General features: G+C 38.8%; 3 protein-coding genes across 19 annotated transcripts in view; 2 read left to right on the top strand and 1 right to left on the bottom strand.

The window, feature by feature from the left end:
- The window catches only part of Tomosyn (syntaxin-binding protein tomosyn), a 41,458-nt gene extending 33,729 nt beyond the window's left edge, over positions 1 to 7,729 (bottom strand). For 5 of the 13 annotated variants that reach the window (XM_043420010.1, XM_043420011.1, XM_043420009.1 and 2 more), the window contains exons 1-3: positions 7,165 to 7,728; positions 5,668 to 5,765; positions 5,153 to 5,335 (exon numbers count right to left, since the gene is read on the bottom strand). In XM_043420010.1, the coding sequence (XP_043275945.1) occupies positions 5,153 to 5,335; positions 5,668 to 5,765; positions 7,165 to 7,284 (401 nt within the window). In that variant the 5' untranslated portion in view covers positions 7,285 to 7,728. Of the gene's footprint in view, positions 1 to 5,152; positions 5,336 to 5,667; positions 5,766 to 7,164 lie in introns of all 13 variants that reach the window. The other 8 variants (XM_043420017.1, XM_043420013.1, XM_043420014.1 and 5 more) reach the window with 2 other exon arrangements.
- An 823-nt stretch (positions 7,730 to 8,552) lies between these two features.
- On the top strand, positions 8,553 to 10,799 carry LOC122411292 (oligoribonuclease, mitochondrial). 5 transcript variants are annotated; one of them, XM_043420021.1, is made up of 6 exons: positions 8,959 to 8,996; positions 9,075 to 9,167; positions 9,304 to 9,365; positions 9,837 to 9,998; positions 10,313 to 10,533; positions 10,629 to 10,799. In XM_043420021.1, exons 2-6 carry the CDS (start codon positions 9,092 to 9,094, stop codon positions 10,759 to 10,761), a joined length of 654 nt encoding a protein of 217 aa, XP_043275956.1. In that variant the 5' UTR covers positions 8,959 to 8,996; positions 9,075 to 9,091; the 3' UTR covers positions 10,762 to 10,799. The 5 variants fall into 5 exon arrangements, with proteins under 5 accessions (XP_043275958.1, XP_043275957.1, XP_043275956.1 ...); XM_043420023.1 differs by lacking the exons at positions 8,959 to 8,996; positions 9,075 to 9,167 and adding an exon at positions 8,553 to 8,948; XM_043420022.1 differs by lacking the exon at positions 9,075 to 9,167 and having other exon boundaries at positions 8,941 to 8,996.
- Positions 10,800 to 11,311: 512 nt separating this feature from the next.
- Positions 11,312 to 13,348, top strand: jagn (jagunal). Its single transcript, XM_043420025.1, has 5 exons — positions 11,312 to 11,614; positions 11,741 to 11,855; positions 12,407 to 12,548; positions 12,647 to 12,862; positions 12,952 to 13,348. Exons 2-5 carry the CDS (start codon positions 11,764 to 11,766, stop codon positions 13,078 to 13,080), a joined length of 579 nt encoding a protein of 192 aa, XP_043275960.1. The 5' UTR covers positions 11,312 to 11,614; positions 11,741 to 11,763; the 3' UTR covers positions 13,081 to 13,348.
- Positions 13,349 to 13,447: the final 99 nt, after the last annotated feature.

Genomic DNA, 13,447 nt, shown 5'->3' with positions numbered 1-13,447 from the left:
ACTCCCTTCGTTACTTTTCCTCCGCACGCCCCCGCCTCCCCCCATCCCTCTCCGCTTCCCGCCACCCTCGCCTCGTGCATGCAGCAGTCCTTGCCGATTTTTTCCAACGAGCTTTCCCGCAACCGCTCAATTCCTCTTTCACTCCCCATTCGAGGGCCGAGCTCTTGTGCCAAAAACCGCGAGGATTAATGGCTCGAAGCCTACATCGAATACTATCACGGTTAAACTGCAACATTGACCTTAACTGATTCGCCCCAACTACGCAAATGCGCGAGCGACGATGGGTTGCAAACGTCCGCGAATTTTATGCTCGAATTCGGTATAAACGGTTACACGAACCGCTGAAAGCTCCGATCAATCGTAAACGTTCTACGCAATAATCAAGCTCTCTCGGTTTACGACTCGTTTATCGCGCGCTCGCTGTTCAATTCGAACGCATGAAACTCCGTTGCTGCTACTTTTTTTAGCGATAATCAAAAACACCGTAGCGAGCTTCTAAAATCCGATGAAAAAGACGACTAACGGGGAACAAATCGACGACGAACGAGACAAACGAACTGCGACGATTGATGCTCCGAAATATTTGAAATTATTGTCTTCGTAATTTCGTCACAAAATAACTACTTCTTGTTCACGATTTTATTGTGACATTTTAGTTTTTTACTGGGAAATAAGAATTTTTTAATGTTGACTGTGCTCGGCTACTTTGGGGCGTGAAATCAGGAAAATTTTTCAACGAATCTAGCACCCGACACCTCGAATACATCGTACCAACTTCTCTTTGAAATAATGTAATGTTTGGAGCACGAAAAACGAGGGCTTGTTCACTTTTTTTTTGCGACAACTAAAGCAGTACCAACTCAACAGGAAACGCCGGCTTCGTATTGATATTTCGATGGGTTGAAGCAGTTTGTCTCCTGGTTTAGGAGTACCTATGGTGCAATCTAACCTTGCTTGATGGAACTAGGCGGCTAGAACCCCGACTTTACTGACCGGTGCAGTTTTGTGGGGCTTGGAAGCGCGTGTTGCGTAGGAGCAACATCCGCTCCGAGGGGGTTAAGAAAGGTCGTGCTGATTCGAAAAAGCAAGTCAACTTTTTTGCTCGTGATGAAAGAAAGGACGGAAATGTATTCTCGCAATTATTAAAATGATGTGTAACTCATTTGTTGAGATTGATCTATTTTTAATGTCTTGATAACGGTTGAAATACTTTCGTACACGGAGAGAAATAAATAGTAAGAATTACCATGCCGCCTTCTTTATTTGGGCTTCTATATCGCCCCCATTTTGGAGATTTTTACCAAAAACATTCTAATTTCCAAGTAAATTGTGAACGAAAATTTTTAAATTGCGCATTTTTCTGTGACGAAGGTTTAAACTGTGCTATTTTTATTTCCTACATAGTTGACCAAGGAAACGTTGTAAAATTTATGTTGACTCGTCAACTAGAATTGCGTCAAGTAGAATTATTATACCGTTTTGCTGTGCTTGGTACTGTTTTCACAATTGAAATTTACAGTTGAACATGGTCAAATTTGAGGAGCTCGAACACAAGCATCGATCATACGCCAAACTGTTTAGAAATTTACTATGGTGAATAACAGAATTTCATTCGCGATTGTACGATAATAATATGTTCGTAAGAATTAATAGATATTACGATACAGAACCCTACTTCTATGGCAGCATAGTAGTTTTTAGTGAAATTTTATCTCCGTGTAGTAAAATCGTCGAGCAAAATGTGACAACAGCCATTTTCCATTTATATGCGTATGCATATCTACATTTTAAACCAGCTGGCTCGTGGTGTTGTCAAACCTTCCACCGTTTACGTCGTTGTTACTCGTTAAAACAAGTGTTTTTCTTTTTCCATTCCCAGGTGATTTTCACGAGGGAGAAGGGGGTTTCTCAAGCCATCATCGATGTCAAAAAGCATTCTATTTTCTTATTCTCCTTTTTGACTCTCCAAAGGGGCTGCCCTAATTAGAAATTTCAAAAAATCGATTCTTTTGTTTATTGTATTTTTCGAAAGTATACATAACAGTAAAATTTTATAAAAATCTTCAAAACTATTCAACCTTACCAAAATTTTACTACGTGTGTTTTGAAATTTTGGGCGGAACTATTTTTTTGTTGCAAAAAACGATGAAAAAAACGTGCTTTTTCATAGTTTTTTTAAAAATGGCCGTCATTTTGTCATTTTTGAAAAAATCAATAATCGTATCACATGCCATTTTATTGAATCTAAAACCAACGTTTTTTTTCTCCGATCATCCATTCCGGAGATTTTACCAACAGCGCACACCCATCTTTTTTTAGGACTTGTCTTCTCCTCCATTTTTCTGTACGAAAACCGAGTACAATGAATATAGAAAAAAAATTTTTGTGTACTTCAAGAGTCGATTTTTTAGGCTCAACACTTTTTGTATCCATATTTAGGATTTATACCGGTCAAAAAAATTCGTGAAAATATTTTTTTTGCCAGCCTAGTTGGGGTAGACCCCAAAGTTGGAAGGGCCCTATTTTTCATTAAATCCAAATCATCGCACAGGGAGTGTGCCTGCCCCAAGAGCCGGTGTATAACCCTTCAAAAAATGTGATTTTATAGGGTATTTTACAGCATGTAAAAAAACATATAAAAATGCATGTTTATGATAGATTTCGTAAAAAGACGACGCTGAAGTTTGCAACGTTGGAGTCCAACGAAATGATCTAAAAAAACTCTCCAATAATTCCAGTAAATCTCCAATTTTCTTCCCTGCCGAATTTCCAATTCGTTATTTTTTAAGCCACATCAATAATTCGTGAAATAAAAAAATAATTAATTATACATCTTTTTTTCGTTCATTTCGTTGAACTCGAACGTTGCAAACTTCAACGTCGTGTAAAAAGTAAACGAGAAACGTCAATATTCGTTCATAAAAATGCGATGTAAATTTTACAATTCAATTTGAAAAATCGCCCTTTTTCATCTGCCTTTCAAATGTCTAAAACGCCATCGGCCATACTGGATTCCAACGCGACGTCACTCCGATAGTAAACAATCTAGATTCTTATCGCGCGCTCTGCGTTATTTTGAAATTTTACACGTTATTATGCACGTTTGTGGACTTTTATCATTAACTTTATTAAAATCGCATCACCGCGAAGAGGCTTCTGTGAAAGCAGAAAGTACAAATCTACCAATGATAAATACGTCGATGGTGCCGATGGATCCACAATTTTAGTGGCATTTTTACACTCGTATTATTGCATACAGACACGAGACACCAATGACATACCATCACAACTAATTATTTTCACAAATCTCGTCACTCCCTATTTCGCAATCGAATTGTTTACTAACGGAGTGACTTGACAAACCGAAACAACACGGCGGCTAGCCTTTCCGCGTGAAAATTCAAAATTATTATAAATAAAAAACAGTTTTCCAGACACTTATCGGTCTTGTAAAATAGAAATAAAAATTCTACTGGTTTATTACGATCTCAGGATGATTTTAAAAGAGTTTTCAAATAAATGTGTAATACTCAATTCAGCATATTTTCAAACTGAAACTCCCAAACTTGCGATTATCAATTTCCCCACTAGATTCGCGTCAGCTTCCTCCAAAAAATCGTCCCCCTCAAACCAATGTTACAAGAATAAAGGAATTTAATTTCTCAAGAAATGTTCATCGGACTTTGCAGCGAACACGAGAATCCCGTGGAATTTGCTTTTACCACATTTACCATCGCGAAATATCTTTCGTCCATGAGCTATTACGGTCGTTCGTGTTCGTGCATTAGTTCACGTGGGCGTGTGCGCCTCAAAGAGCAGTACACGTAACACGTGGACCGAGAGAATTCCACGACAGTTTCGCGGTCTGGGTCAACGGTACAGAGAGAACGAGAAAGCGAGAGACAGCGACAGAGAGAAGTGGGCACGGGCCTGCGGAGGACACTCCGCGGGCCAACCAGCCAGGAGTTACGGTCGACGCTGCTCGTACACACGGGCCCTTGTCGCAGCCAGTGGATAAAACCGATATTGCTCAGACTTCGCTGCAACCGCACGTATCGGCGAGCTGCCCATTTCCGTAACCTCCTAAAACCGAATGAATTTATGTGCCCACGGGCTTTTCCAGAGCTCGGGAGCACGCTTCACTCCTGCCGGGTTCCGCAGCCCCTTTTCCCGGATTTTTCACCATTTTCACGGAGGATTTTCCTCCCCGGTAATCGTGCTTCTCCTCGATCCCGAATCGCGCACTTTGACGACGAAGTTTCCGCGTTTTCTCTCATTTCGCATTCGTCCCGGGGTCGTGTATTCTGACGCGGCTTTAACATTCTTCTGGCTTCGTTCCCCATCGAATATTTTCAACGAACTCGACATCTTCTCACTTTGTGCTTACCGCCTCGATGCTATGCGTTTTGACACATTTTTTTCTACCTTCGCTTGCCAAACACGTGCCTCGGCTCTCACATTTTTCAGTCAATTGCTCCCGAATCAGCTTCCCCATGGATTTCCAAAGAAAAACGTTCCCTCTCGCATGTTTCGAGGATTCGCGTGCAGCCTCGCAAATCGATGGGAATGTCGCTCCGCGAATGATTTTCGTCGTCGAAACCCTCCGAGAATCTTCTCCCAGGAATCTCGCTCTCCGGTGGAAAAATGAAGAATTTTTCGCGAACCACGAGAAAAGTTGGACCAAAAAAGTTTCTACGCTTCCTCCGAAGCCGCGGTCTCCACTGATCGGTGTTGATACAGAAATTGGCTGATCGAACGAGAAAAATATGTCGCCGCGGGGAACGTGTCTGCGAGGCGGAACGAGCCGTGTAATCTCAGGAGACAAAAATCGCCAAGCCCCGCTCGTAATATTGGCTTTCTCGAGGTTTATTCGTTACCGTTCTTCCGGGGATATGTACGACCTGTGATACGAATTATCGAGAAACGAAAATACCGGAGAGCTACAGGATTTGGGGAGGGAAAAACATTCTCGGCAACTCATCGTGCGCGCGAACGTGACCAGAAGTAAAAGTGGTGCAACGAAAAATGGGAATTCGGGGGGCTGAAAAATCTCGGGACCCCGAACGACGAGGCAGGAAATGAAGTTTTTGGAAGCGGGACATTTCCACTTTTTTCGAGCCTCGCGAACAAACGTTTGACCAAATTTACAAACCTTTCGCGTTGGAATTTGAGGCTCTGCACAACCTGCGGTATTTTTTGTCTAAAGTTCCAGAGATGGAGAGTATCGTCCGCTGTCGCTGACAACAATCCTCCCTCGTTTATGAGAAATTGCAATTGTATGACAGCCGCGCCGCCGTCGTGTTTTATGTTCACGTCTACGCCCGGTCTTCCCAAACTTTTTCATTCGAATTCACCGTCAAGAAAAATAACATAGGCTTGCGAAAAACTGCACGCTTCGACAAAGATGAGTCATCGGTTTACGAGAAACTCGAAATTTCTATAAAGAATAACGATTTTATAATAAATTTCGAATTGGGAGGAAAAAAGTTGAGGAATTTGCCAAAAAATCCGAATTTCTGCGAACCCAAACGACGAAGTTACGAGAACTCGAGAAACCCCCTTAAAATCTCGATCGCGAGAATGACAGATTCACCAAAAATAACGGAAAACAAGAAAACTGTAAAAAAAAAGGAAGAAAATGACATTTTTCGTCGATTAAAAGGATACATTCTGAGAGACCCCGACTTAGTGCCGATAGCGAGGAGTTTTTGAATCGGATCAAAAGCCAGTGCGGTGGGTTGATGTGGAAATCCATGTCTAAATGTCTGCAACACGAGAAATAGAAGAAAAATTCAATTGTTATGAGAATCCATGAAAACTGGCATGTTCGAGGGCGTTTAATGATTTAACTTTAGTTTAAGTTTAATTTAACATTGAAAATATTATTCGCGATAATAATATCGATGACTTCCTTTTGTGGATGATTGATAATGGTAGCGAGCGTTGGAACGAGTATGTTTCCGGTATTCCTTGTTATTATTTTCGTGCGTAATATTGTACTACAACTGCGAGTCACAAACTGGTGTGCTTGTTACGGAGTTTAATTAATTCGAGTATTTCCGCGAGATATTTAATTACTTTCTCGTATTGGAAAGTTGCAAAGCTATATTTAATAGTAACCAGTGATTGTTAGCGGCGTATGCGAGCGCGACATTTATTTCGTTGGTTGTTATATTCACGCTCGAGATATAAAATTTGAGGCCGTGTGCGTTCACTTCGTAAAACGACATTTTCTGCGATGCAATATTTCATCGTTTGGACGTTTCACAAATTGGCCTTTCCAATTATTCCCGTCCGCTTTGTTTTTGACGGATTAAATAATTTCGATGATTCGTCATTAGAGCAATAAGAGCTCTGTGACGAGCGTCACGAAAATGGGGGGCCGTTGTCGAATCAGCGGTTAAAAATCTGAGGAAATTTGCTACTTGGGTTATTCGTATTTTTCTATTGACTTCAAAATTCGTAGAAACGTCGATGGATCGAGTTTCGATGTTTTTTTTTGATCGAGTTCAGTTTTTATTGTGAAAAAAAATCTTTCAAAACGCGTTCGTGTGTCGGGATAAAAGTTGGTGAAATGGAACTATATTTATTTTGGGATCGAGGCACAAAAACATTTGCTAGTAGTCCGAGTGCACACATTTGGGTCGAAAGGGACATGGAAAAAGACGAGATTTCAGTGTTTTGTACGGACGAATATTCAGAGTCGATTTTTTTCTTCGGAGCTATAATTTGGCTCGAGTTAAGGGGATGAGATCAATAAAGGCGCTCATTTTTTTCTCGGGATGATCTTTTGACGCGGGTGATTTAGCCGCGATTAGTATATTCTCATGCGGTTTACGGCGCGCATGTGAGTTCCGCGTTCGTACGAGCGAAGCTAGTAAATCCGTTTCACGCTTGCTGCATTCGTTTATCTGATTTTTCGTATTTCCTCACTCTCGCCGCTTTTCGACGACACGCGGTAAACAAACGCACATTAATCATCGACTGTCAAAGGGAAAAGAGAACGATTTTCCTTTCGTTATCGCTAATCGAGGCACGAGCATAGTTTTTTCAGTAGGGCATTGCGTTTTAGGTCGCGATTTAAGCGTAGATTACTGTAGTACGATGCGAAAACGTATGTGTCTATGAAGGAGGGGGGATAACGTAATTTTTCGAAATACTGACCTTTTTAACTTGAAAATTTTCTGATCTCAGTGTCTCAACGATCTCTTGGTCGGGTTTAACCTGTTGAGCGACCGAGGATCGAAAACCGTCGAGAACACCCTTGATCGTGAACTTCTTCATCTCGCTTTATGTCTCGATTTGATCGCACTTTATTCGAAAAATTCACATATAACGTACAATATTTTTTTAAGTATATTATTTCTCGCTGCGCGCGCTTCTTTTTTCCCGCATACGCGCCTGCGAGTAGTTATTTATTCCTTTGTTTTATCTATTATTCGATTTATTTTTCTTCTGCTGCCAAGTCAAATCAAACGAGGCGATGTGTGTGTCGCACGAAAAAGGTTTTTTTCAACTAGAATTTTTGACTAGCGAATGTACGCGCCGAACCTGACTATACTTTTTGTGGGGCACACGTTTTTTTCTTTTGTGTTGTTATAGGTAATATATTCGGTTCGGTAACACGTACGGTATTGGTTTTACGATGATGTACGACGAAAAAACGCGTTTGTCACGCACAGAAAAAATTTCCCGCTGACATGTTCGCACATTTCTTCTTCCCCCTCCCCCGCCCGCCCCCCCACCCCCCCGCGCCCCACGCGATCGTGACAAACGTCACTTTTTTCTTCCTCTCTCTCTTTTTCTCTCTATTTTTTTTTTCTGTATTATTTATGATTATGAAGCGCCAAAGTAGAAGGAAGAGAGAGAACGAGAATAACACGCTCGGGCGATCGACGAACAAAAAAAATAATAAACGTCCGTCTACATTTTGCTTGTTATCGAAGTGTTTACGTCAGCTCGCAGTTACAAAACGTATGGCCATGCGAACGTGACATTAGAATATATTTTATAACGTCTCTCCTCGCGCCCCCCGCCAATCCGTAACGAGACAAATAATCACGACTCAGTTCTCCCGCACATACGAAGCTCACTCCGCCGCTCTGGCACAGCCTGTTTTGGTAGAGATGACAGCAATGCAGTGTTGTTTAATCGTGCCAGATCAATAACTGGCAACAGGCTCCGCCGCTCACCAGCGGACACTTGTGAAGCAAAAATATCAACGGCTCCAGTTTCCATGCTACGACGCAGTCTCCTTCCCTACCCAACGTTCTCATTGGTCCTTCCGTATCTCTGAGATTTCGAGAATTTTCGACCAATCCAAAACGCTCACTTATAAATTTCGACTAACGGAAGAGTTGTTGCAATTTCTCAGAGAATATAACCTCACGGCGCTTGGCTACTGGCTATGTCTGGACAACGCGTTTGAAATTTGGCGGTTCAGAAATATGGCATTAATCGAAACGAAATGATTATAAATATTTTTTATAAAAAATTTGGTACAACCGAGTCAAAAATTGAAAAAAGTTTTGTCAATATTTCTCATTCTTTATGAATTTATTGATTTTTTGTCGAATTTAAGGAAATCGAACAACGATAAGTGAGGTTAGGATTCGCAAGAACTGTGTATCCGGAGGTTCTTAGTTTCTAAATATTTTTTACCTGGGACCTTTTCACATTGAGATTGAAAACTGAGGGACTCATTATTATTCAGGTCAATTTTTTTTCCTCATCAACAGATCCCGTGAAAAATATTCTCTCAGCCCTCTCAGCAAATCAAATTGCCTGATTTTTAGAGCTCGATACATCTTATGAATCTTCAGATAGCTTATTGAACTCGAGATAATAATGAACCAATAGAAAACATTGTTTGTATTCGTAAACGTATCATACAGCAAGCTAAAAAAGTGCGGACGAATCATTGGGCATTGGGGTGATCATCTGTAAATGTGAGTTTTAGTCTTGTAACACTCATCTTCTTACGACCACGTTATCAGGTATTCATTGTTGTTATGTTTTTTGAAGTTTCGTCTGCTAAATCACAGGTTTGCAATATAATTTCGTGCACATAATAGGGTGATGAAAATAAGCGATGGCTATGATCCATCGGAGTGCCAAGATATTTAAGAAGATTTTCAATCCTTGTTGGAAAAAGCCTCTAAATTATGGTGAATTTTACGATTTATTAATCCATCGAAAGATCGATCAAGCTCAATTTTCCCACGCCTTCTTGATATCACGTGGAATTTTTAAAATGCGAGAATTTTCGCAATGTTGATCTAGAAGATTCTGCTCTGATTACAGGAACGGTCGCTAACAATATGTCTGATCATTTTGACGATAAAATTGTTTGGATGGATATGGAAGTAAGTTTTTTCTTATTTTTCAGAAAAAATTTATGCCAACTGAAACAAACATTGACTAACGTACATTCACACTTCACCGTTACATGAATCCTGACACAGTTTTCTCAAATATGTCACACTTGACTGTGGCTTTCCCAATGGGATCTCAAGGTTGATTTTTCCGGTTTACCCTTTCGATTAACATATTTAGAATATTCCACTAGCTTGTTCTACATCTTAAGCTTTAGATGAATTTCCAATTTCATGAATTCCCAAAACAATTTACTGAAAAACATTTCCAAATATAATGACACTCACAATGCATGTGATGATTGAAATTGGGCTGAAACAACAGTGACTGTTAAGCGAGATAAGATTCCTCATTGAAAGTGGTGTTCCAAGGTACAAATTCATGTAGTAATCATTAATGCAACACACTTTTTTTGCAATAGGAATTTTTACTCATAATTCTCTTGTCCTTGTATCAAACAGATGACCGGATTAGAGTTGGACACGTGTCATATTCTGGAAGTCGCTTGTTTGGTTACCGACTCAAAGCTAAATGTTATTAGCGATGAGTTTAGCACGGTGATTCATCAACCAGACGATGTGCTAGCCTGTATGGGAAAATGGTGCAGGGAACAACATGAAAAAGTATACCAAAATCTGAGTACATATACTTTACTCGAAATCATCATAAGTCCATACAATTTTCTTAATTACTATTCAAACCCAAAAAGATTTCTTGATATTTATTTAATGGCAAATGAATCTAAAAGCAAGAACATTAACGCCTCATTCTAGTTCCTATGTAAATTAACAGTCCAATATTCATCTGGAACACAAATTCATTACAAAATGTTCAAAGTAAAAAAAGTTCCTTTTTTCGTCAGTCGATTTTTTATAAAAAGAAAAAAGACTTGCTTTTTTCCTTTCAATGTAAATGAAGTATCATTTTTTTGTGACAGGCTGGATTAACCGAAGCTTCTAGAAAAAGCAAAATATCACTCAAGAGTGCAGAAACAGATTTGCTCAAATTTGTTAAAACTTATGTACCGGAGAAAAAATGTCCGCTAGCTGGAAATTCAGTTTATATGGATCGGATGTTTCTAGCCAAATACATGCCCACGGTTGATCAATATTTACATTATAGGATCATCGATATTTCAAGTATAAAGGAACTAAACAGGTAAAAAAAGCCTACTAATTTTTTCGACTTCCAAACTTCATTCACAAATTTTGACAATGACAAATTTCTTCATTCAAACCTTTACTTTTTTCCAGGCGATGGAATTATCAAGTCTACAAAAATGCTCCGAAAAAGAGTTTCAAACATCGGGCAATCGATGATATCAGAGAGAGTATTAAGGAATTACAGTATTACAAGGAAAATTTTTTTAAAATCAGTGATCCATGATAATAGTCTCAATAAATTGAATTTTATTTCCTCCCGGATGTTTTGTATTCTTTAATTTTGATCATTTCTTCCACTTTTAACATAAAAAAATTGTTAAATATCAAATTTCGAAGTACGTTGATGCGGAGAGATCAAATGTTGTATTGTTCATTATTATTACTATTCCAACATTTAGCCTTATTCTTATAAAAGAATTTTCGTACATTTGTATCAATCAGGGAAATTTTAATTGGTATTTCTACATCGTAAACAATCAATCTGCAACATTTTTTATGTATGCCATGTATGCATTGTTTGTCTCATCGAAAAGAGACAATTTTCAAAACGTACAGTTTTCCAATTGGTCCTAACCTAACTTTTTGTTAATTGAGTAAAATCACGTGGCATCGATCAACTCCACGTGGCTCGAAATTTCGAGCGATCGTGGCCAATAGGTTGATGGATGTGGAGACGAGGTAAAAAAAAGGGAGATGAGAAATTGACCAATGAACGAGGCTTTCTCTCGAAGTGCAAGAAAAAAATGAAAAAAGAAAACAAGAAGCGCCACAGGTCTCTGCTATGCCAAACAATCCCCGGCTAACGATTGGACTTGAATTTCTTGATATTATCAGTAATCATTGTCATTCGTCGTGTGTAAAACTCAATATATATACTGTCATGATCATAATCCTTAAAATCTGATCGGGTCGTTTGAAAAATGAAGAATACTACATGTGAAAAAAACGAGATATAAAGGAGAGACTTTCACACAAACGAAAGAGCTCGTGTTTAAAAATAGGTGGATAACCCATATTGAGCTGTGTGCGTTGGAGTGTCGTGCTCTCTCAGTGTAGTCTGTGTAGTCTCCGTATAAGTGAGTTTTCAGCACCCGCACAACCTCGACGATTTAGCCCGTTACGCGGGTGGTCAACAAAACGATTTACTTATTTATTTCCAATTTTTTTCTTTTTTTTTACTTTCGTGTCTGTAAAAATATTAGAAAATCGAGTAAACGAGGAAAATATGGCTTCGAGAGTGACTTTGGCACAAGCCTTAGGTACAGATGGTAGCGATTATAATCACAGACAAAAAATCGCAACGCAATATCAAATTAGGTGAGCAAATAAAAAATTACACTTTGTAGTTCATACTGATCAATCATCACGAATCAATCCTTTTTTCGACCATCATAACTATACGTGTGTCACACTGGCCAACGCTGCCAACTAACAGCGCCAAAACGATGAATGAGCCTTTTTATTTGTCTCACTCTACAATATGTTTTTTTTGACAATCTTCCCTTCTTGTCTGCCCCTCTCACGTTATTACCGCATTGTCAAATTATCTCTGATTCAATGATTTCTACCTCGGTTTTATAACACAAACCTTACATATTCCTTAGAATGTTGAAATCTGCATCGGAATGCAATGATGTTTACTTATCTTGTCAAATGTTGTTTAACACTTTACGTGCATCTGTTTTTTCATCAATAAAGAATTTGCCATTATTCACAGACCTTTGTTTTTAAAATTTTATTTTTCTGATTAACAAAAATCTGATTTTTTTCAGTCATCTAGTTTTATCGGGTGACAATTTTGAGATTTTCTTTTTTACACTTTTTTAGAAAATCGCAGAATCATTAAAAAAACATTACTTTTGTTTCAGCGCAATGAACAAGTCAAGACTGAATTGCTGTATATTTTTTCACTACGTACTGTTTTTCGTAATGCTAGCAAAATTATCAGCGGATATATTGGACCGTTTGGATATATTTATTTTGGAAATTGAAGAACTACAGATACCTCAGGTAACAATGACTTTAATTTGAACAATTTGAAGAATAGCAATATGCAACTGATCAAGCATGTTTGATTTTGATGAGATCAATTATTTGAATGATTTTAGCCACTATGGTGGGAATACATATGGTGTGTGAGTTTGCTGTTGTCTTTTCTGGGTTTATCAGCTATTAAAAAAAACAAAATAAAGACTTTGCAACGATACATGATCGGCATCGTTGTTTTGGGATTTGGGCCGCTGTTTTACTCTACCATCTATTATGCGAGTGACGTATGGACTTACTTGAGCGTGGGTGTAACGGAGGACATCCACATGTGGCAGGTGAGAATATTTTTTTTGTTTCCGTATGATATTGGAGTTTTATAAGAATTCTAGGTATTCGGTTTAATTGAAACTTTGCATTTTTACAGAATATGCCATACGGTCTTTTGTGGTACGGGTTCATTCTGCTAGCTTTCCAGGTCCACTTTTTCTCGCTACTATTCTCTTGGAAACTCCTTGTAGCCTGGAAAGCTAGAGGATCCAGAAAAATAGATTAACCGCCAAAGCACAAGTGTTATTGATTAATGGAATACTAAAGATGGGAGAAAGCAAATAAAACTATCTGCGAAACTTCGCTGTGATAGAAGGACAAATGAAAAAATTTGAAAGGACCAACGACTTGTGCCATCGGAAGACCATGGGATTTTCAAATCGGTGTACGAATCTCGCTCCGAGAGTTTTCCACGTCCCTCAAATACAAGAATTATCTGTGTTTCCTGCCGGACGTTCGAATTCACATTTTTCGAAATAAATTCTATAAATGTTCGTGAATATTTGTCATTTCACACAAACACGAAAAAATTGCACGAGCGATTTTGACTGTCAACTAAGTTTCGTCTGTTTATTTTGAAAATTTGGAAAAAA

The sequence above is a fragment of the Venturia canescens genome, chromosome 5 (assembly GCF_019457755.1).
Source record: "Venturia canescens isolate UGA chromosome 5, ASM1945775v1, whole genome shotgun sequence".
NCBI lineage: Eukaryota > Metazoa > Arthropoda > Insecta > Hymenoptera > Ichneumonidae > Venturia > Venturia canescens.
The sequence above is the reverse complement of the archived record's forward strand: the minus strand, read 5'-3'. Positions and strand labels throughout refer to the sequence as shown.